Consider the following 25,000-nt stretch of genomic DNA (forward strand, 5'->3'; position numbering starts at 1 on the left):
ACCAGGGGAAAATAGATCTGATCATATATACTGTTCCTAGCCATTCCTCATTCACAGCTGGGCCTCTTGGCAAAGTATTTATTTTCCAGGCCAGATCTCAACTTGTTCTTCATTTCAAATCTAAGTTTGTCCTCAGCAAAGATGTGCTTTCCTGCTGAATCTCATCCTCCCTCCATGGGATTTGAATTTGTTCAAAAAATATGCCACAATAAACTGTGTTTCATTACTTCAGGGTTTTAAAATTTGAGTTAAAGGATTTCAAGAGAATGATGGGCAGAAACTAGGTATTAGATCAAAAGCTCCATATTTCAAATAACCAACACTGCCTTAAAGAGTAAGACATTTACAATTAAGTGCTTTCTAAATCACAGATGTAGCTAATAATTTTGTTATGATACTGTCTGAATTATCACACAAGAGGTGTTATATTTTAGAGTAGCTGGACAGAAGGTTGATTTCTGATCTTTCATTTTTCAGACACTTTGTACCAGCAATAGTGTGGCCAGCAGGACCAGGGCAGTGATCATACTCCGCACTGGTGAGGCTGCACCTCAAATCCTGTGTTCAGGTTTTTAGAGTCCCTCACTACAGGAAAGACATTGTAGTGTTGGAGCGTGTCCAGAGAAGGGCAATGGAGATGGTGACAGGTCTGGAGCACAAATCTTAGGAGAAATGGCTGAGGGTACTTGGGGTTGTTTAGTCTGGAGGAAAGGAAACTCAGGAGGGACACCCTTACTCTCTACAACTACTTGGAAAGAAGTTGTAACGAGGTGACGATCAGTCTCTCCTCCCAAGTAACAAGTGACAGGACCAGTCCCTCCAGGAGCGGTTTAGAATTGGCTATTAGGAAAAGCTTCTTCACTGAAGGATTAATCAAGCATTGAACAGTCTGCCTAAAGAAGTGATTGAGTCACCATCCCTGGAGGTATTTAAAAACTATGTGTGTATGTGGTCCTTGGGGATGTGGGTTAGTGCTAGACTTGACAGTGCTGGTTGACTTGTTGGACTTCATGACCTTAGAGTTTTTTTTTGGGACTGTCAGATGACGTTACAACACATAAGACTGATGCTTCTACTAATAATTAAATGTAATGCCAGTGCTATGCCTTCTAGTATTTATTTGCTTCCAGTCCTTTTATCAAGAGAGGTTTACCATACAACAGGCAAACTGGGCTTGCTGAATCTTGTGGTTATAGCAGATAGAATATGGAATTGTTTGCTCGAAAGTGTGATCAGGAAAGAAAATTAGTATTGTCCCCTTGTGATACAAGTTCCTTGAATTCTATAAAATTAATTGCATAAATGCAATTTTTTATTTTGTTAAAATCCTTTTTTCTTCAAAGGTCATTGAAATGAGGCAATGGGCTCATGATTGACATTATGGGAGAGAGGTCAATTAACTTTTTCAAATCATCATTTTTTATTTTTGATGTCTGAGGTAAGGAAGGTGTGCTGTATGTGAAACTATCAAGTTGACCTGTTCATATCTAAAACACTAACAGAAATGCCAATTCACAAAAAATTATGAATGTAATTGTTTCATTTAGCATTTGAAAATACTTTTTTCTTAACGTGAGCTGAAATGAAGTGTAATGACAGGAGTAGGTACATTTATATGGGCATATTAGTCTGTTTATAGAGAAATGCTGCTCTCTGAAGATTATAATATATGGTATTATTTGATCACTACCAAAGAAACATTAAACTATGGATGTATTGTTTTGGAAACTTGTGGGTTTTTTGGGTCTGTTTATGTTTTGTTTTCTTTCAGTACAGAACACTGGAATTTCTTAAAAATTCTGTTATATTGGATGCCTTTTAAAGGTATTGAAACTAGAGACTATTCAGATTTGTTACTGGCTTCATTTCTCCTGCTACACTGGGAAATATCTCAACAAACTTTATTGTGTTTTTTCTCCTTTCTTTTTTTAAATTTCTGAAGCAGATGTTTTTCTTCTATGTGAGACATAAATTGTAGGATGTTGTAGAGGTGATGAAGTTTACACTTTTCATAGCCTTCAAAAGTTGTTGTAAAATCACCAGCTGTGTTCCCATGGGTTTATCACTCAAATGCTCTACTCATGTGATCCTTGAAATTCAGGGGATGACAGATTTCACTGAGTCAATTCTTGAAACAAATAATATAGTTTTACTTAATTAGGTGAAACATAATCTTGAAATATGAGATTTATATTTTTTTTCCAAAGTCTTAGAAATCCTTCTTAAATGATTAAGCCCATATGTTCCTCATGCTGTGCAAAACTGTTCAAAGGGAACAAAGCCAGTTAAAAATTCAAGGATCTAGTGGAACTGAAAAGCCGAAGAAGGTGCATAATGTTGAGTGTTTGCACCAAGATTTCCACCTAGAATTAGTGATTAATGGTATTTCAAAGCCACAAAACTTTAAATTTCTGTTGGTGAATGGAGGATTCCTGACAGCTCAGGCCAAATTTCTTAGTGACACATACACTGGGAAGGACAAAGCTGTTAGGCACATAAAACTGCACGTCTATCAGCACCCTTTAGGCTCTGTAAATCATATATAGGACTGCTTTAGCCTCTGATTATGGTAGGATTGGAAAGGCATGAATGTTATTATGAGTCAGTTTTTATTATCTTTATTTGTACTACAAAATACCTTGTGTTGCAGAGATGAAAAACAAAGCTGCGTATCTATGAAAGACCTCACAAAGAAAGTTTATGGATGTCACAAGTTTAAAATGAATGCTTAACATTAATGAAAAAGTCATAAAGGAATAAATGTCAATATATTTTTTTCCAATAAAAGAGGCAAAGAGGGAGAATACTTGAGGGAGGAGATTTTCCTTCCTAATTCTCACTCCATCCAGTCCCAGTAAAGGTTGCTCATTGCATAAATCCTGGAAAAGTGATTATTAGAAGCATTTTGTCTTTAAAAGGCATAAAGGAATGGAAAGAGGTAGGCACCTATATTTCACAAGAATCAGAACAATAAGAGAAGCTTAATTCCAAGCTGTCACCTAAATGATTTTTGTGAAGTTGTAAAATTAATTTATGTTAACAGAGACAAGTAGCAATCAGTTTCTCATTGGAATAAAAACCCAGGTAATGTGTCTCCAGGGCATAACAGGATTTGACCTGCAGAGAACTAATAACCTCATCTTCACTCAACCTGACTTCTATAGGATTGATTGTGCATCCTTTCACAAAATCTTCTGGTGCCTCCAGTGTCAGATACGTTTTACTCAGAAGCAGTGTGGCCCCAGCTGTCTTCATATGTTCATGTTGTGGCTTTGCTAACAAGCCTTCACAGGCTGTGGTTCCTGAGGAGAGCAATACTCCCATGACTTTTCAGAAGTCAGCTTCTATGTGGACTTAGTTAATAACCATTTTGCACCTAAACTGCTTCTAGGCCTTTAACCCTTATGTCTGCGGTCATATCATACGTCAGCAAAGTAGGTGTTTGGAACCAGACTGTCTCTGTCACTAACTCTCTGATTGCATCAGAGGCACAAGTAGTTTCTAACCTGTATGGTGAGTGACATATGCATAATGGAGGATTTTCTGTAAAAAGAGTTATAGTAAAACCTATGAGGAAATAAAAATTCATGTTTTGAAGAAGGACCTCGAAAGTAAAGTAAACATGGTTTCATGTTCTGGGTTTTTTTTCTTCTCTCTGTTAAGTGATTATTTTCCACTGAATGTATGAAGTAATGCAAAAAAACCCAGCGTGTGACCCTGGAGCAATTGGAGTTACAGTGCACATATAACAGGCTGTTATAATTTTGGTGTTTTTCTCAACTTATTATTTGATTTGTCAGCTTCAACTACTTTCCTCAAGCAATAAATGGGGCACAGAATAAGGGTCTACCTATCTTGCTTGTCACATACCAAGGAGTCTTGGTTTGGTTTTGACTAATTGACACAAATTGGAAGATTGACCTGCTGCGTCATTTCCAGAATAATATATAAGATACTTACCTACAGCTTGATGAATGGAGATGAATTAATTATTCTGAACAAAGACAGACTGAATAGTGAGTCTAAAGTCTTAGCAGGGAGTGTAAATTGATGCCATGCTGAGATTGCTACTGATTGTAGCTCTTTGTCTTGAAAGAAAATATTGAAATTTTGGAACCCAAAATTCCTACTTCTATATATTAATTACTTTACTATAAGCCTGTGATAGCTTCCTGCTGACCTGACAAACTGCCTGAACTGATTAGTGGCTGTCACTAAAACACGTCTGTAGAGTGTTGTTTTAACAGAGATGTATTTATACAGCATTCCCTGACATGACTGTGGTAACTACTGGAGAAAACCCAAATTAGTAACTTCGCATAGTGTTTAAAGGGTGCACTTCAAATTTTTCCTCTTTTTATATTTTTATTATTTACTAGTCTCTGAATGTGAAAAATGCACATTCTAGTACTCCAGCATGGGAACACATCAGTGGCAAGTGAAAAAAGAATGCATAATTTTCACACTTTTGATAACATGCCTCTTTGTACTTGTACTGAGCTTACCTGAAGCAAAATGTATTTTAATTCCCAGTATTGTTTCTATTCCAAGACTTCTTTGATAATCTTGTAAGTTTAAGGACTGTATGGTTCTTTCTGTAAAACTGGAAATCCTTCTGTAGTAAAGCAACTACTCTGCTGAAAAGCAGTTTTGACCTGGCACCTTCATTCTACACGTGGGCTTTTTACTTGGTGGAGAAAAAAATTTCTGGGATGAAATTTTGCATAGTTGATAATAGAATGATGTATTTCTTTCTGTCTTATGATGGAAGTTACATTTAAATGTAATTTTTAAAAAAAGCAAAAATAGAAACTATATTTTACTTGATATGATCTTAGATATCAGCTGGAGTTACATTCTTAATGCAAATATATTTTTTATTACAGTGCAGGAAACATAAGACATAAAAAATGCAAAATATTAGTGTGTATTAACAATAACTGGTGATTCTCTATGCAAACTTGAATTCCAAGTCAATTAAGACTTAAGTAAATACATGTGCAGGGAATCAATATATTCTGTATCTGAGAATAATCTCTCTGCCCTGTCCTGACGACACCATGTCGTAGTACTTTGTGTTGGCATAAGTAGATGGATTGTCATTGTAAACATAGTGATGCATCTCAGCTGTTGGTCTGGGGATGTCCTGATGCTTCGAAACATGACGGAGCTTCAGCTTGGACATGAAATTAACAGACCATCCTTCACTGCTTAACTTGTCTGTAAAGATTTCCCAGGTGGATTAATGAGTCCTTAAACAAGTCCATGAAAGTTCAGCAACAAAAAAGTGCCCAGAGACCACTTGCATGTTGGGCTACGAGATTCCTAAGCTGCCTTGCTTTATTGTGTGCTTTGTACACATTTCATTTTCCCATTTTTCACATCAGATGAGCATGTTTGACCCATCTGAGTATCTTGTTTGCACTTTGCTATTTGTTTTTCGCTTATTCCTCCCACTTCCACTCAATTATCAGGGGCCTGACCTGGATTCGCTATAGCCCAGAGATTGCCTAAGCTGAGAGAGGGACTGTGCTCTTCATTTTGTGCTTGGAGTCTTTTAAAATAAGTACTTCAGTAGCAACAACAAGCCAGTCTATATGTAATTATTTTCACCAGCGCATTTCTATTCCCCTCGAGAACTTCTTGAAGTGCTTTTTAGTTTTGTGGGTGGCTGACCTATGGTTAAATACAGCTTTTACTTTCAAAATTAGTTTTTCTCTGCTTAGCTTTCTAAATAAGTGTTAAAGTTGAATGTAGGCCAACTACCTACATGTGCTTTTGCATTCATCTGTTTCCCATTATTTTGTGTTTCCTGGGGCAAGACTGTTTTCTGTGGAGCTATATATAGAGAAAGAGTCCTTAATAAAATCTTATCTGTTGAGCTAGTACTTGCAAGTGTGTTCTCAATCCAGTCACACATTTGAAGAAGTGAATGGAATGGCTTTGGGAAACTTTCTCCAGTTACCTTGTTGAGACTTGTAGCATGGTATCTATCTCAAAACTTTAGACAGGTTCCCTGATAATGTTGTGAAAATTATTTAAGTTATATGATTTTTTTAGATGTGTTTTTCTGAGTGCTAACTTAAAATTAAGTGCATTGGTTCTACCACCTTGCCACAATTTTATTGTTGAAATTCTTATTTATTAACTTTTTCAACAAATATTTCTTCTTAAACATATTTTTCTGAAGATAATAACCTAGTGCTAGAATGGAAGTTGCTTTCTTGTTTACTTCAAATGAGAAAGCTTCATGTAAAAATGCTTTGATTAGAGACGTGTATATATATGAAATATGAAAATAAATGGTATAACAGAGAGCTAAAAATATCAAAGTACTACAAACCTTAATAGAACCTTAAAAAAATAAAAATGTCTAAACTGACTGTAGTAAAACCTCTTCAGTGAGGTCATAGCAAAACGTATAAATGTCTAAATGAATAAAATTTGAACTTCAAGGAACTGGGAACCTAAAGAATAACAGCATAGCCTATGTACCAGCTAAAGAGACTTTTTTATATTGGAGAAATGCTATATAATTTAGTGATTGAAACAAAAGAGGATACATAGATTAGTGCTGAAGGCAGAAGAAGCCAGAGTTGATAAATGAAAAGGGAGAAATTTTCAGAAAAGAGGAAGAATTGCAGTCTTTTTTGATGGCCTTTGGACTATGCATTGCAATTGCATTGTTATCAATCGTATAAGTTACCTTTGGAAAGCTCAAGCTTGTCTCTGTTATGCCCCACCTGTGGGGCAAATAAATGAAAAATACATGGTACTGAAGTATTGTGGGTCATGGGCACACTAAATACATGAAGGTACATCATTAAATGACACCACAGAACTAGCACTGAGCTTATCTGAGGTGTCATGTGACTGCCTAAGGAGGTCTCACACCACTGTGCAACAGCTCTCGTGAGGGCAAGGCTTATGACTTAGCCGTGGAGCTGCTCTTCAGTACAGCAGCTAAGCAGCTTTTGGAGCAGGACCTTTGTACAGGACTGCGCTACAGGGTGTTACACAGCTATGCCACACCACGTCTCTCTCTCAGCTGCACCTTTGTGCTGGGCTATTCGGCTTGTCTCAGTTTCAGCACTGGTGTTCCATATAGCCTAGAAGAAAGCAGTGTGGGTGACAGCAAAGTCAGAGGAGGCAGAGATCAAGGCTGGGTGGCATAGAATGAGACTCAGCTGCCTCAGGTGCTGCATCACAGCCACAGCAGAGTTATGTATCTGTCTGTGTTCACTCAGTCACTAAAGGGAGCCAGGGAGCAATGCTGTACCATCAAGCATTGTGTTTGTTTTCTGCTGTACAGTCATGATCTCAGTGTTATACCACTATATTTTGTCAGTATCCTTGTCAATGTCATCTTCCTTTGAGCTTCTTCAGAAATACTTGTAAGAGGTGGACACCTATATTGTGCTCAGTGTTGTTACTTTTAAAATAGAAGAGAGAAACTGGCGTTGAGCCTAGTTTTATGCTTTAATTAGCAAACACAACAAATACTGCATCTTTGATTTTTAAAAAATGGTTTGTGAAAAATGACATATTAGAACTGTGATGGGCATATGACCTGTGTGAATCTTAGATCACTGACAGCTGTGTGAGTTGTGGTTATAACTGCATGTAGTGCGTTGTTTTCACCTCACAAAGAAGCAAACCCCAATCTTCTCTATGGAAAATAATTAGTAAACCATTATGGTCTGGTATTAAATTATGTTCAGGCTTAATTCAAAACTATTGGAAGACACTCTTAAGAATCCCACTAATTTCTGTTTAGAGTGCTATACTGATAATCACCCAATCTTCTTGCACCTCTCCAGATTTGCTATCAATTCAGCAAAACTTTTTTGTTTATTTCACTAACTACAAACACAAAAGCTAGGAGTACATAATCTTTCAACTTTTATTTTCCCTACTGAATTTCTCCAAGTATTTCCTAATTTATTTTTGACAGCAACCAGAGCAACAAAAATAATTGCTTCCAATAATTATACCATCATTGTATTGTCTAATGAGAACCCGATTTAAATGAAGCATTATTTTAGCTGTTTGAGTCATTGTTTTGTACCTATTCATTCACTTCTAAGGCCTACTTTTGCATTTGTTTTCTGTACATTGTGGTCAAAATTTATCAAAGTAATACTATTCAAATGTTTATTCACATAATGATTAGATTTTAGGTTAACATAGTCTTTACTTATGTAAGGGACTAGTTATTTAAGCTGTTACCAGTAACTGCAGCATTAGGCCAGTAGGCCAGTAATTATATATAACTTAAATCCGTTTATCCTGAAAAACCCTAAATAGGCCATCTGTCATGTTTTCTACTAGCAGAAGTCAGATCTTAAGTCATGATCTTTACAATTTATACCAGAAGGAGGGGGCTATGAAAAAGAGTTAATTGCAACAGTATATTTTAGTTAGTTTGGTGGTAAACAACTATTAAATGGACTTATTTAATCTTTGTTGAAAAGGAAACAAAATTTTCTGGCTTCAGAAGATCTGTCACAAATTTTCATTAATCATCATTTGGATTTTTTATCAACTTATTAGGTGGTATACCCTCTTAATCCTTATGACAACATAAGCCTTCTTCAAAATATTTACCAAAATTTTCTTTATTATAATGCGTACAGCTTAATTTTAGTAAGTGTTCTAACAAGTACCTTCCAACAGAAGATGAAATTTCACCTTCTAACTAATTTCAGGTCTGTAGTTGTTAACAAGAAAGTAGCTGCACCTCTGTTTCCAGAGTTGACTCTGAATTTTATGTCAACTAGCATTCAAGTCAACTACTTAATAATATTCATCAGTCACAGGATACCTACAGGTGTGTATTGGTGGATACGACCATAATTCTCACTAATCATAGAATGGTTTGGGTTGGAAGGCACCTTAAAGATCATCTGGTTCCAAAACCCCTGCCACGTGCAGGAACACCTTCCACTAGACCAGGTTGGTCAGCACTCTGTCCAGCCTAACACTGAACACCTCCAGGGATGGGCATCCACAGTTTCTTCGGGCAACCTGTTCCAGTGCCTCACCACCCTCACAGTAGAGAGTTTCTTCCTAATAGCTAATTTAAACCTATTCTCCTTCAGTTCAAAGCCATTTCCCCTTGTGTCCACCCCCGTCCTGGTAAAAGGTCCCCTTCATCTTTCCTGTAGGCTCTCTTCAGGTACTAGAAGGCCACAATTAGGTCACCCTAATCAGGAGTGCATTTCTTGCAAACACTGTTTATTAAAAATAAGTATGAGCTATGTGCAGCCAGAAACCAATTCAACAATTATGTTTCATAAAATTATCTAATGAAATATGAGGGCAAATGACTAATGGTAATCACAGCTATTGTTACTCACTCTAAAAGAGATTCTGAAAACTGTCTGAAATGGGGTAAGAAAAATTAAAGAGACCAGCAAAGATAAAGTAGCAGCGTCATGCAATGAAGTTGTTCCAGATTGTGTTACGAAGAGCAATAATATCTAAATAATAGGATAAGCCTTTATTTGCGGCAGTGATGGCCACTGTCTGGTGTGGGTTCTGTATGGCTGACCTAACAGAGGAGCAGTATCTGAACTGCTCACAAGCATGAGCTTTCTATGTTTAGGGTTGTCAATGGAACATGGTTTGTGACTGCCCAGATCGTTGTATTTGACAGAAGAACTTCTGTTAAAAATGCTTCTCTGAAAAAGGGGAGATACTTCTGTTGGACCAAGCATGCTCTTAGCACACTTTGGTGTGTGCACTTCTGGTATTTCAATGAAATCGGATTTTCTCTTTCCCCTTAAAAACTAATTTAAATTAAGTATTAATTATCCACCCTTTGATACAGGAATGTTTAATGGTTGAATTATGTCTTTCAGACATCTAACGTTTATAGGGTATAAAAAAAATCAGCTTTTTCTGTCTTTGTCTTCCTATTTTATTTCAATAGTGAGTTCTGCCTGCTTCAAAGTGAATTTTATCTTACACCATAAACATAGCCTTCTTCTTCTGTAAATAAACCACATAAGAATGAGGAAAGAGGCTTTTTTGGTGAAATAGGCTTTTAATTTTACATAAGCAGAACGAAGTCTATTTAAAGACTTACTGTAGCTTCTTCTGTACATTTGTATAACTGCATGCAGAACTTCATGAGTTAGCTAACACTTTAACTTATTGTGGATTTTTTGCATGTTAACATTTTCTGCTATTTCTGTATCTTCCTTGAAGGGTTTTCATCTGCCAAGGGCTAAGTATGGTTTATCAGGTGCATTTACCAGTCATGTCTTTATTGTTGATTGAAGCTTTGATTTAAGCTGCTTGGCAATCATGTGGTTAAATATATGCAAACTCACAAAGCAAAAACATGTACTTTGTTCTTGTTCTCAACTCCATGTTTGTTTCAAGGCTTTTCTGCTTTCTACTTGGGAGTCTGATGCATCTGGAATTTAAATGGAGAGATCCTGAGGGAGGGGTTATGCACCCTTTCATCACTCACCTGTAGCAGGAACATGCCAGGAGCACATACTTTTGCCTTGGTTTTTGAAGGTCTGAGGACATTTCAGTGGAGGTGTTTAACCTTGGATAAGAAAGCGTTTCCGAGAAGAGTAGCTGTGAAATTAACAGCCAGAAGCTTTTAGAAAACAAAGTCATATTTGAGGATGGTATCGATGCTGTTTATAAAAATAGTTAAAAAAAAAAAAGCAGAACTAAGCTCTGCATAGGCAAGTACAGATTTGTGAGTATCTACATGTATAAAGATTTTTTTTTTTAATCATTGAATCAGTTGCCATAAGTATACATTTCTCAACATTTTCTTCTGGAAGTCTTCATAAATGCAAAATGGTAAAATTAAAATGCTAAAAATTTACCATGGGTAAAAAAAATGCTATTGTGGTTTTTCTAAAGAATCTTGAGTGATTTAAAATTGCTTTCTCATTTACAGAAGAGATACCCTTCCTTGTGGGGAAAAATAAACAAAAAAAAGTGTGACTATGAGGACAAACATACCAAAAATTTTTAAGTCTTTAGTAACCCAAAAAACTATTTTCTTTGAAATCTTTTAAAGATTTCTTATTGTGCTTTGGATATAGTAGCTGTTAAGTAGTTAGACAAAGCAATGTCAGCTGAAATAATAATTGTATCAGTCATTTTAAATTGATTTATTTTCAACTATTGAATTCTTTTAAGTAATGAGTGAAATTTAGATTGTTAGTTGTGACAAAAAAGAATCAAAGTCTTGAAGGGCTAAGGACAACTTAAAATACATATTAGCAGTGTAACAGAAAAGACCAAAACAACAAAGGCTGGCTTTAGTTTGAAATAATGATGTGGTTAATTGTGGTACAGGAACATCAAAGTAGCTGCCTTATAGCCTCTGAAAATTGATGAGATAATTTAGGTAATAATTTAAGAAGATGCCAAGGTTGTCAGTTTGCAGGCTTAAATATACAATTGAAGCAGGTTTTAGAAAACTTGGTTGTAATAAAATACCTAATGCTTTAGAGAGGGGTGCTGATACTGTGATGATGTTTTGAAGGAGCTCCATGGCTGAGTTAAAATTTAAGGCAACTCTGTTTTGTCTTTGCAGTTAGGGAAAGGCATTCAGTTGTGCATAATTGGATTTACTCTTCAAGTAGCGCCCTAGAAGTACTTCTAAAAACCATCACTAATAAACAGGACAACATGTTTGAATTCAGAATTTTACATACACTTAATGCAGAGGTGTTTGACTGTGTATATCTGGTAGCAATAAAAGAAAACTACTACCATTATAGTCTTGGTTGATACCAATGACTCATGGCAACTGAGTAATTTGTGGGCATGTGTGCTTGTTTTCTGTTGGTCTCCGCATTGTTTTTAATGAGACTAGAACTTTAGGTATTTTATTAGGTATCATATTAGGTAATTTAGCTGATTGCTCCAGGTATTGGTCAGAAAGATAAAGTTTTACTAGCTTGATGGCCTTTCAAGTTATTTTAATGTAGTGCTGGACTCACAAACTTATTCCTCTGTTTGGAGGGGCAGATGGTACTCAACACTTCTGAAAAAAAAAAAATTACAGACAGTTATCACATTTGTGTGTGGAAAATAATTTTTCCACCCTGACTTGAAAGAACTACCACTGAACCACCACAGTACTGAATTACACAGGACTTTTACAGCTGTTGTCACAATCATATATATTCTAATACAGTTTTTTTTAAAATATTGACTGGCTGGTTGAGAGAAGCCAATGGCTTATCTGTGAAACAAAAAGAGCAGAAGCTATCAAGGATTTCTACTGCATTCAGCCCATCAGCCTTTACTGAACCCCTTTTTATTTAGCATTAATATTGTACAAGATTAACTTGAATTCATAATTGTGTTTGTCCCTTTACTTGGCTAAATTATAAATAAAAGTTTTCTCCTCTGAAAAAATATGAGTAATTATTTTGTTTTTAAACAAGTCTATAGGGGATGAATTAAAATTTTTTTCAGGCAATTTATTTGTGATGGTGGTTCTTCAGGTATATGAGCAAGTGCAAAGCCCTCCTTTCAGTTACAATCTGAGCAGTGCATAATTTTGATTGCTCATGGCAAAAAAAGAACTGCTGATGTTCCAAAGGATTCTACACACCAAGAGGAACAGAATAGGACTGTAACTATAATTGGATGATTCCTTGTCTTCACAGCTACAGGCAGTGTAGAAAGGATTGACTGATCCCTTACTGAGGGGTGATGGTTGTGTCAGTTTTTGGAATGGTCTTCTTGCAAATCTTTGGAGGGCTGTTGCTTGAGGTAGATGGCACACACTGGTCTTGGGCATCCACTCCATTACATCTGTGGCTCAAGCAGACTGTGGAGCTTTAAACAAACATGTTTTTTAAAGGCTTTTAGAATCCAGACTTTTTGTCAGCTGACATTACAGAGGATCTGCTGAAGATTGCTAAAATTATGTATACCTGTATCAACTGTATAGAAACTCATAACCTAATGACTTCAAGTCATATGAGTTCATCTGTAGACTTCTCCATCTAATCATCTCCAGTGCAGTAAAGCTAAGGCTAATTTCCACTTATTCCTGACAGTTCCTTGAAGTTCTGTGGGGAATACAGCTTCGTGCATTTCGTACTTCAAAAATTATATATTAATGGTCAAATGTGCAAATGGTAGAGCTGTGGTTATTCAAGAAGGGGCTGTAGTTGGTCAGACTAAGGACCTGGGAAGATGAATGTCTGCTGTAAATACAAGCATATCTGGTGTACTGCATGGAGATGCATTGCAGAAAAAATAAACCTACTTTACAGATGCATAATATTCAGTGACATTACATAGATGCTACTGTGCCATGTAAGGTCTTTAGCTTTATTGTATGTGTTTTATTCAGCCTAATGCTAACCCTGTTTGGAATACTAGGCACTCGATCTGGTAGGTTAACCTTTTGGTTTATGATGTCTTATGATGGTACAGAGTAACGAGTTTTAAATTAAAAGCATTATAAACAACCAGATTAGAAATTGCTTCAGATGTTGTGGAGAATAAAATAGCCCAAAGTTATTCTTTGTAATTAATTAGCAAAGTTTTGCACTGAATACCTTCATTACCAATTTCAAGTGGGGAAAAAACAGACTGTGAACTTTTAAACATGTTTATGAAGGTTTCTTACACTTAAATCCCCACTTTAGCAGTGCTGCATTTCCTGAGTGTGTTAGTATTATTTAAAAGGTATTTTTGTATTGTTACAAACTAAAAATAAGTTTGCATGCAATTACAGCTGCCAGATAGCATTTATTGCTGTTTTGTGTACATTACTTTTTGCTATTTACAATGCTTCCTAATGTAACACTTCAAGATAAGCCAGGTATTCTGGTGTGTCTGGCCATAAATACACACGTTTGTATGTTCTTACACTGTTGATTTGCATTTAATATGCATCAAATATGCTTTAGGGCTATTTCTAGTTATTTCAGGGAATGTGGGGTTTTGCATCCAAATGCTATATGTTTTTCAGGATGGTGCTAGTCTCCCAGTTATTTTGTAATAAAATCCCTTTAAAATAACACTTTTTAAATTAAAGTGACAACTTGGGAAAGATTTAACAGGGAGAGAAGGCACTGTATTTGCTGACACTGAAATGGTATTAATGCATGTGAAGTGTGCTGCAAGTGCATAACTCTTTTCTAACCTGCCTGGTGTCACTCTTCAGAATACTTTAAATAAACATGTTATTTTAAAAATATGTTTATTAGCTTGTTCAGATATAACTTAAAAAGCTGTTTTTAAAGGCATGCATCCAGAGACATGCACATAATGGTTTCAAAGTGTCAATGTTTCAGGGAATCTAAATTATTTTCAGAATTTCAGAAATTGAGAAGGGATAAGTGGAAGGAGAAAATGTTGGGCTGGTGCCAAGCGATAGCTCGTAATCCTCACAGACTTCCAAACAGCACAAGAACACCCGAGGTCTCAGGTGATGCTTCACATAACTCTTCTTTGGTGAGTGAAAAGCTGCATTTCATGATGGTGGCATGCTCAGATGAACTTCAGAGGTGTCTATTTATTTTAAAAATTGTACTGTTTGCCATTGCTTGCATTGCCTCAGTGTGTGAAACCCTTTGATACTGTAGGTATTTACTCTTTCCATTTGCTTTTTTTCCCACCTTTTTTGTTATGCATGGTCCATTCTGACTTGCATGCTGTCTATAAATCAATATTGATGTTTTGTGAATGGTAAAGTCTTTAAGCAGGAAATGACCTAATATGGATTACTTACATTCTTTGTGATTTTGATCAGTGCAATGGCATTTGGTCCCTGATGAATACAGATGGACAGTATCTATCTGCCTGTAACAGGAACGAAGTACAGCATGTCTAAATTTGTGTTAGACAGCTGGATTTTAAAACTGTTTTCATATCTTAAACGTAGTGTTGCAAGAGATGGTTGAGATAGCATGCAAAGCTAGTGATAGTAGATGTTCAGGCAATGTAAAGTCGACAGTTTATATAGTGGAGTTAATGTGAATCATATGAAATTCAATGAAGTTACTCATTGATAAGAATTTTAACCCTGCAGTTTTTGCTCATTGAAATAAAACCACTTGCATCAGTAGACCTCCCGAGGTGAGTAAGACCTGATACTTGTATGTAAAGGCTTCAAACTGCCCTGCATCTAATAGAAAAAATTGTCTACTTGTCTACTTGTTTTAATTCAACTGACTTTTTTCATACTACAGCAAGACTGATTATTTGAAACATATTCAGTTAAATATACCTCCTCTAATTTGATTAATAAGTGTAAAATAAGCACTATTTTGTTTTATCTTAAGAAGCATGAGTGATCAGGAAGTACTACCCCCCAGTTGTTGAATCATGTCCAGGATGACATCTAAGCTGAAAGGTGAATAATTATTCCTAACTACTGATGAAATGTGGTATTCCAAAGAGTTATAAATAAAGAGACAGTGGTCTGCTTGAAATCTGTTGAAGTTTTGGTGAAAAAACCCACTTAATGTGGCAAAATTATTATGTTCAATGGTGAATTATATAGAATATGAGTTTCTGCCACAGAAGAGAACACAAAAAGGCAGCATTAGAAGTGGAAAATTTTATAGTTTATTTTATATCCTAGATTGTTAGTTTAGCTTGCTTTCATCTAGAATACTTTAAGAGAAATAAAGGTTCACCTGAAAGACAACACAGTCATTGGTCACAGCAAGCAGGGCCTTCATGAGGGAAAAGTCCTGCTTATCCAACCTGATTCCCTTTTATGGCAAGGTAACCTACCCAGCTGATCAAGGGAAGCCAATTGGTGTAATCTTTTTGGATTTCAGCAAAACTTTCAATTCTGTTTCTCACAGGATCCTTCTGGACAAACTATACATCTTGTGGTGGGTGAGAAATTGTCTCATGGGTTTAGCACAGAGGGTAATAGTGAATGGGGGAACATCAGAGTGGTGACCTGTCACTAGTGGGGTCCCACAGGGCTCCAGTTTGGGGACTACTGCTCTTCAACATCTTCATAAATGACACAGGACTGGAAGGGATAGTTTGCAGATGACACAAAACTGGGAGCTGTTGGCTGCCTTGAAGGCAGGGAGGCGCTGCAGAGAGACCTCAACAAATTAGAAGACTGAGAAATCACCAACCATATGAACTTCAACAAGAGGAAGTGCTAAATTCTGCACTTGGGATGGGGCAACTGTGGATGTACCTACAGACTGGAAAATGAGATGTTAGAGAGCGGTGCTACAGAATGGGACCTGTGGGTCCTGGTTGATGGCAAGTTGAATATGAGCCATTGTGCCCTGGCAGCCAGGAGGGCCAACCGTGTCCGGGGGGGCATCAGGCAAAGCATCACCAACGGGTTGAGGGAGGGGATTGTCCCGGTCTGCTCTGCACTGGGGCAGCCTCACCTTGAATATTGTGTGCAGTTTGGGGCATCACAATATAAGAAAGATATTAAGCCATTAGAGAGTGTCCAAAGAAGGGCAACAAAGATGGTGAAGGGCCTTGAGGAGAAGCTGTATGAAGAGCCCTCTTCGTGAGGGGAAGAAGAAGGCAGGCACTGATCTCTTCTCTGTGGTGACCAATGACAGGACCCAAGGAAATGACCTTGAGTTATGCCAGTGGAGGTTCAGGTTGCGTGTTGGGAAAGAGATTCTTTACCCAGAGGGTGGTTGGGTACTGGGACAGGCTCCCCAGAGAAGTGGTCCCAGCATCAAGCCTGACAGACTTCAAGAAGTGCTTAGACAATGCTCTCAGGCACATGGTGTGACTTATGGATGGTCCTGTGCAGGGTTAAGAGTTGGACTTGATGATCCTTGTGGATACCTTCCAACTCGGCATATTCTGTCATCATGTGAAATTAAAAAGCAATAATTCTATGAAAAAGGAAATTTCATTTACATTATACCCACATTTAATTACTATTACAATTTTAGTTTCACATTTAATTACTTTTACTATTTAGGTATTACTAGTAATATAAAGTATCATTAAGGAATCGAGATATGTAGAAATTTGCATATTTTGATTTCTGCTTGACTGCTAGTCAACATTTAATTTGGTTTCATATTCCCGAGATAAGCATTTCAATGTATCAGATGGGATTTAGAAATGATGAACTGGCAATATAGTTCAGAATTGTTGAATCCATAAGGTTAGTATCTTTTAACCTTATTAATACTAAAACTTGTTCAAAAGTAAGTTTGCGTGAAGCTGTAGAGAGTGCTGCTTAGCTGATGAAGTGTGTAAGAAAGCCAGAGATATAAACAGCTGAGCAAGATATTCTGTGTCATTTAATGTCATGATTGGCTATAGAATAATAATCTTCTCAAAGGGAAATAAAAGAATAATATCTCTTGAAGCCTGCCAAGCTTTCCTTTTCATTTTCTTTGCTTCCTACTCCCTTAACCATTACTTTTTCTTTCCCTCACTTCTGAAGTAAATGATATTCAGTATAAGCTTTTGCTGGCAATGTCTTTCCAACTTGCAGGCTGTTGACTGAAAGTCCTTATTTTACTTGTGAATATTTTTAATCTGAAATCTTGTTTCAAATCAATTTTGATTTTGATTAGTGGTCTTTGCCTTTCAGTATTTAAAAATTTTCTGTTAGGTTTTGAGTGAAGATACAGACTTTAGCACTGGAAATGGAAATATAATGAAACAGCAGAAAGTAAAAAATATAACAAATTATTTGTTCTAAGGGTACAAATCCACTTCTGAGGAACTGTTCAAGTCCCTTCTTTCTGAATTAACCTTTCATTTCTCACAGCTCCTATGTGCACCTGATTCAGATAAGGCTTTTAAAAAGATTTTCCATTTAAAAATAATCCCCGAAGTGACTATTTCACAATCCCACTTTTCCAAAGGTAAATGCAAAGAAAATTACAAGGAAGTCTCATTAATTTCTCATAAAATCATAGAATAGGTTGGAAGGAATCTTAAGGATCATCTGGTCCTTTCCTGGCATAATCACCATCTAGACAAGATGGCCCAGCACCCTGCCAGACAAATCTTTAAAGTGTCCAGAGATTGTTTCAAAGGCTCGTTGTTCTCATTACAAAGCATTTTCCACTTGTATCTAATCTGTGTGGCCCCAAGAGTAACTTGTATGCATTACATCTTGCCTTTTCCTTGCAACTCCTCGTAAAAAGGGAGTCTTTATAGCCTCTTTATAGCTACCCTTGAAATACTGGAACATAATGATAAGATCTCCCTTAAGCTTGCCTTTCTCAAGGCTGAACAAACCCAGTTCTTTCAGCCTTTCCTCACATGGCAGGCTTCCCAGTCCAGTTTATAGAAAAAAAATTTTCTGTCTTAGTGGAAGAAAAAAGGAATCTTGTGGCTTACTGAGATATTTAAAGAGTTTGATCAAATCAGTTGCACCATTTCTTTTATTTGATGTTAAGATGTTCTATCTTCATCCAAATCAAATAAATTTGAATTATTTTAGCAAAACTCAACCAAGTATTATTGGAAACATTTTTCCATTATTATTTTCAACTTAATTATACTATTATATAAGTACTTTATCACCTTAGTATACTTTATTTTAAGAGTAAAGCCTTTTTGTTCAGTTTTAGGTGGAACTCTAGCTTCTTGGTTCTCAGTATACCTTAAAAACCTTGAGTCATTCTGTCATAACATGAGGCATAAGTTCTCAAAAAATGTTGTTTAATATTACAATTTATTGGATTTGGGCATTTGTATTGTTAATTTTAAATTCATAGTGAGTAAGCCTTTTTTAATACTTTAAACAATTACATACAGTCCACTATCTTGGTGTAATGTGACATAAATCTGGAATTAACTTTGCTTCTCTGATAGCTAGAAATCACCTCTTTTTCAAGCTAAGTTTATTATCTGTTTCTGCATACATTTTTCTAAACTTTGAAGGTTCATCGTAATATTCATCGTAAGAGTTGTTTTGAGAGATCTTTAATATAACTTTTCAACTTTACTTTCCCCTTTCAGAATAGTTTCCATGTTCCCATGAGGATCTTAAAAGGTCTTGCCTACTTCTGCTCCAGTTTGAACAGGAGTGGTCGGCTGTGCACAGAGTTCCAGATCAAGCTTTCTGTTCTTAACAATTGTGACACAAATTATTTCCTATCCAGTAACACATTCATCATACTACATAGATTTAGAATCACTTTACTGATACTTTTTTGTAGCTGCTACTTTAGCTTTGAGACCAAACCTCTAAACTACATTAAGTTTTGATCAATATAGGAAGACTGTATCAATTAAAATTATTATTGCTCATGTAGTCTTCTCCATTCACCATTTTTTATATTAGCAAAAAGACCTTTTCTTAGTTAACTTTCTTTTTTAAGAAACCAGTTATTTTTCCTGCTAATTCATATTTTTTCATTATTTTATCATATGTTTTATCATATATTTCATGTAGGCTCTATCCATTTATACATGTGTCTTCTGAAGAAGATACTCATTCAGAGAAATCTAAAAGTTTCAGATTAATGTGTACACTTTTTCTATTCTTATATGCAAATTCATACCTTTTTGATCTTTCCCTTTCTCTGATATTTTGCAGTTGGGGGAAGAATAGTAATGGTTTTTTCCTTACATGAAAAGAATCTAGATCTTGAAAGCCCATAATTTTATGGAATAGTATTTGCAGGTTTTTGTCTTCTGAAAGGATAATGGATATAATTGAAAGTACGCAATTAAAAATTATTTCTTCATGAATCACTTGTCTCTGTGCTGACAGTATCCATTTATAGTGTGATTCTGTAAGGATATGTATATATGGTTAGTTCAAATGATTTTGATAGGAATACATAAATATGTATTAACATTGATTAAGCAATTTGATTTGAAGCAGCTCTGTGTCTGCCTGTCTTTGCACAGTGTCTAATGTTTCCCTGGGTCCTAATTCAGAAATGGAACATTATTTTAATTTGTGTTCTTAAATGTTATGTACAGCCTCATCTTCATAGGGCATGGGCTGGTCCTTGATTCAATACACATGAAGCTAATGGCACATGAGCACATACTTAGTGCTAAATTGTAGTTATTAGCACATACCATTTTTCCCTGTTATGTTCCCCAGTAGAATTATGGGTGAATATATGTGGAAGTAAAGTCAGGTGAGTAACTAGATAATTTGTGTTTGTATATGCAAATGAAATTTAGAAGTCATGGCAAATGATCAAGCACCTAAATTAACTTTAAGGAAAGATTTTTTTTATGTGCAAGTAAATGGTATCATCTGCTTCTCCAAGAGAAAGTAAAATATGTTTGTGAATTATCTGCTTGACATAGGCAGATCCCAGGTTGCCACATCTGATCTATAGATGTTGACTGAGCAAGCTAACAGTAGTCAGAGGTCATTCCAAAATATAACTAAACAATGAAAAGTGTTTTTTTCTTTTGCTGTTTAACCCTGGCAGGCAGCTCAGCCTCCCCACAGCCTCTTTCTCACTCACCCTCAGTGGGATGGGGAAGAGAAGCAGAGCAAAAAAGTGATAAAAATCATGGGTTAAGATAAAGACAGGCAAGGCAAAAGCCACATATGCAAGGAAAATGAGGAATTTATTCACTGCTTCCCATGACCAGGCAGGTGTTCAGCCACTTCCAGTAAAGCCAAGCTCCGTCATGCATAATGGTTCCTTGGAAAGACAAACACCAGTCTGAATATTTCTGCTTTTTCCTCCTTCTTCATTCAGCTTCATCTACTAATCATGACACCATAGGGTAGGATTTATCCCTTTGGTCAGTGGGGTTCCGCTGTCCTGGCTGTGTTCCCTCCCACCAGCTTCCTCGCAGGTGAGGGGGGGTGAGGAGCAGAAAAGGCCTTGATGTAAGCCTTGCTTAGCAATAACTGAAATTTCCCTGTGTTATCAACACTGTTTCCAGCAAAAATCCAAACTATAGGCCGAGCTACTATGATGAAATTTAACTCTATTCCAGCCAAAACCAGTGCAGGTTTTCCTCCAGTGATGATAAACTGAGAAGCTGACATCTAATTGTAAGTTATGCTAACTATGTGAAAGTTCTGAATAGTGTAGGAATGATGCATCACTAGATGATCTTTAAAGGTCCCACCCAACCCAAATCATTCCTTAAATCTACAATCTTTATATAAACCCCCAAATTTAATTTCAGAACAAGAAAGATCTCCTGATCTGAGTTTGAAGTCTTTGGCTGCCTGATTTACCTCAAGGTAATGTAATGCCTTGGTGAAAATTCTGTGAAATACAGTCCATCTAAGTTTCCCTTAACAGTGAACTGTTAATCTGACAGGGAGTGAGAGAATGTTTAAAATCTGTATTTTAATTTGTTATAAGAAAATTGTGTAATTTACTACTCAAAAACTAGATGTAAGAAAAGAGTAATTGTCTAAGAATGTGGAGTTGGTTTCATCTGAATTATTTTCTTATTTGTATACCTATGAAGTAGATTTTATTAATAAGGTTGCAGAACTGGCTAGGAAATCCACAATACTATTCCTACAAAATTCTCTATAGACATTGCTATTAGAAATCTAGTAGTAACTTTAATAGTAGCCAAACAATGCATATCTGTGAATAAAACTGCGGGAGAGATTATACAGAGAAATGTAATTTCAAAAGGTGCAGAATTATTCACCCAGTATAATGAACTATACAATGTCCCTTAATGTCTGTTTATGTTAAAGTTATGGAAACTGTTCCTTGGAATGTAGATGTTCCACATCCTTCTGCGCAATGCTGCATGCTGCCCCACAGGGCAATTGTTTTAACTATTTATTGCTTTCCAATTTACAGGATCAGCCTAAGCTGTCAGTGGCCTCAGAAGCCATGCCACCCCAGGCCAATCTTATTGATTTTCCTTATATTTAAAGCCAATTAGCAGTTGTAACCTTGTTACCATCCCCTTCTATGTTCTCACCAGGAATGTAAAGTTGTTAAGAGTTCATTTGTGTTTCTTTTCTATGCATAAAGAAACAATCAGAGCAGGTTAGATGTAGGCCAAAAGTTTTTGGGTAAGTGTCCCCCAGTGCTCAGTTTCTTCCCCAGTGCATATCAGTGTCATTTAATTATTTAAGAGCAAGGCAGAGGTGGTCAAGTTTTTACTTATTTGAGCAGTGATTTCAGTTAGGCTTCCCCCATCACAGGCTTAAAATGACAGTTCTCACTTTTCATTTCACTTTTCTGACCAAAAATGGAGGCCACACAGAAAATTACTTAATATTACTTTGCATTTGTAGACACAAGAATAAATATTGGGGAAAAAAAATAAAGCTTACCTGAATGCTGGCATCATTAAGACAATAAGTTTTTATTATTGTTATCATTACTATTATTATTGTTGTTGTTATTGTTTTTGTTGATCATATTATATGGTAATGTTTCATTTAGCTTTATAACTAAAATTATATTTATGTTTTCTAGGTATTAGGTGTCTGCATTTACAATCAGTGAAATTTGAAAGAAATTTTCTGTAGATAAAATTACTGTTATACGAAGACATCAGCATAAAATGTTTGTTAAATATCTGTGTAACTGTTTTAATAGGTTGTATTCAATCCTTTATTCTTTCCTCAGAATATTTCATGCATCTTGTTTCTCATAGCAACATGTGTTCACAAGACTGGTTCAAATCTATTTCATATAAATTATTCATAATTTGTTTCTCTTTTGTATAGTTGAAACTGTCTAATTAGTCTGTTTCACTTAGGAAAAAGTGTCATTTCAGTGTAGAATTAAATTTATTTATTTTTTTTTTTTAGTTTTGGAGAGGAGAACTGTGTCTGAATGCATTAGACTTGTTCACATAAGTTTTGACTAAAAGTTCAATAATTTATTTTTCTAGCAATTTTTGATACATTCATAAAATCTTAGATTTAGTTTGAAGTGTGTAAAACTCCTGGTTATATGATACTGGGTTATAGATACTGAAACAAAGAGGGGATTGACAGATCACCATTTAGTTTCTGTCTGGAAAGTGAGTTCTAGAAAATAAGAAAATCATACAGGGGCAAGTAATTAACCTAAGTTTTTTATAAGGTGAAATGGGTTATTCTCATTCCAGCTCAGTGAAGCCTTCAGTTTCGTCATTAACTGAACACCTTCACTGTGGTGGGGAAGCCAAGATAGGAAGCATCAAAGAAATGTCTCTGCTCTTTCATTTATTGCTGAAGTAATAGAAGCAAGGAAAGCTATGAAAGCCCATCATGTAAAAAAAAAAAAGAAAAAGAAATAAAAAGAAAAAAGGTAGTGGTAGAAGATGATAATGCAACTTCATCTTATTTAAAGTCTCAAGGTAATACTAAGTGTTTAAGTTGAATTGCAAGTTTACTTATTCCCATTCCTGAGGATTCCTAATTTTTGTATGGTATTTTGCTGTTCCAATACTTGAATTACAAGATCCAAAAACAGTTTAAGATCTTTACTGTGCTGACTGCTACAGTTTGTGTAACTCAGTTCTGTAAGCAGAAATATGTATGCATAATTTGTTTGAATAGTCTATAGGAATACCATTTGCATGCTCAGAGTGAAGGATGTGCATGCAAGTTTGTGCAGTGTATATATATATTTCAACCTTGCTAGTTTAAATTGTACTAATCATATAAGTTTGTGCAGTTTCTTCAACAGGATTCATCCTCACTGTGAGGTGATTTGCAAAGTAATTATTACTGCAAAATATACTCCAAAATTTATACTTTAGAGGAAAATAGGGTTGTTCGTGCACCCACTTAGGGCATTTCATGCATTCATGTTAGTACATAAGTTTTACTACAGACGGGGCTGGAAGAGGAAGAAAACATTAAAGCTACAGGGAGCTATATGTCTCCCTAGATGCATTCCTCCTGCATTCTTCTTCTTTTCTATGCTCACTAAAAGTCTCCCCAACACTAAAAAGGCTTTGGCGTTGGTTTTGTGTCGCAGGAGGCTGCACAGTGCACCACAGCTCTGCAGCTGGCTGTTCTTCCAGGGCAATGCTACGTCAACGTATTGTGGAGCCATTTCAGCCCACATTCAGCTCCATCTTCCAACCAAGCTGTGGGCTGATTTTCCTGCAGCAGAATGAGTCTGCACATATCAGGGGTGTCTTGTGAGCACCTAGCCTGGGCAGAGACAGCTTGAGTAGTCATTGCAGTTCTCTGTTGTTCTTTCTCTTATCTAATAGAGACATGCTGTAGCATGAAAGGTTAAGTAGGACCTCTTGCAATCTGCGGCATGTATGAGTTTCCCTTTTTATGAGATTTTGATGGAAGACTGAGGTAGGAGAAGGTCTGGGGAGAAATCAGACTTTCAAATAAAAAAATAACCTTTTGCTAGATTCTTCCAAAAATACTCGGTGGGACGATTCTGAAATCTAATGTTGTCTCTCTGTTTTCCAGTTGGCAGTGTCACTGAATACTTGCCATTGCAACTGGAATTGTGGTGTCTACTTTAAACAAAGAACAGCAACAGAAAGTGCTGGAGTGGTGAACTGAAGCAGAAAAAGAATCATCATGTAGGTTAAAGCACTGATTTGCGTTTTATGTAACTTCTATGTAAGTTTGTGAAAGCCATTTCTACTATATTATTTCAGCCTCATTAGTGTGAACTAATGAACACTCAGGATGAAATCTCTCTTAAAATTGCAAGGTGCTTAAATCCTGTAGAGAAAAAGGTGTTAGACCTATCCTGGCTGATAGTGGAAGGATTAAAAAACTCTAGATAATTAATACAAGGGAGGAGGGGAAAATATGGCAGAAGACCTAATTTCTTTCTCAGAATGAATCAACAGATAGGTTGCAGTTTAGTGTTTATTCCACAGGAGATAACAGCTTGAACTAGGTACTCTGCTGCAATCTCAGAAGTGTTAGTTCAAATCTTGGTCTTGGAAATGCCAGTTCTGTCAATTTAATTAAAATGGCTATGTGGTCAAAGATAACCATGTATGGATACTGACCATATGACTTCTGTTGACTCTGTTGACTGAGAAAGAAAGCTGCATGTGACCTGGTTAGGCTAATTACATCTGGGGTTAATCTTATATTCCCTTCCCCTTGACCTTTCATAAAGTGTGAGATGGGAATAAT

At 36.1% G+C, this 25,000-nt stretch overlaps 1 protein-coding gene across 7 annotated transcripts in view; it reads left to right on the top strand.

Annotated features, from left to right (window-relative positions):
- Positions 1-25,000, top strand: part of MARCHF1 (membrane associated ring-CH-type finger 1) — a 231,764-nt gene that overhangs the window by 124,250 nt on the left and 82,514 nt on the right. For 5 of the 7 annotated variants that reach the window (XM_050338310.1, XM_050338312.1, XM_050338311.1 and 2 more), the window contains one exon: positions 14,321-14,460. In XM_050338310.1, coding sequence (XP_050194267.1) covers positions 14,359-14,460 — 102 coding nt within the window. In that variant the 5' untranslated portion in view covers positions 14,321-14,358. The remainder of the gene's footprint in view (positions 1-14,320; positions 14,461-25,000) is intronic. The other 2 variants (XM_050338314.1, XM_050338316.1) reach the window with 1 other exon arrangement.

The sequence above is a fragment of the Myiozetetes cayanensis genome, unplaced genomic scaffold (genome assembly GCF_022539395.1).
Source record: "Myiozetetes cayanensis isolate MyiCay16 unplaced genomic scaffold, myiCay2020 scf7, whole genome shotgun sequence".
Lineage (NCBI taxonomy): Eukaryota > Metazoa > Chordata > Aves > Passeriformes > Tyrannidae > Myiozetetes > Myiozetetes cayanensis.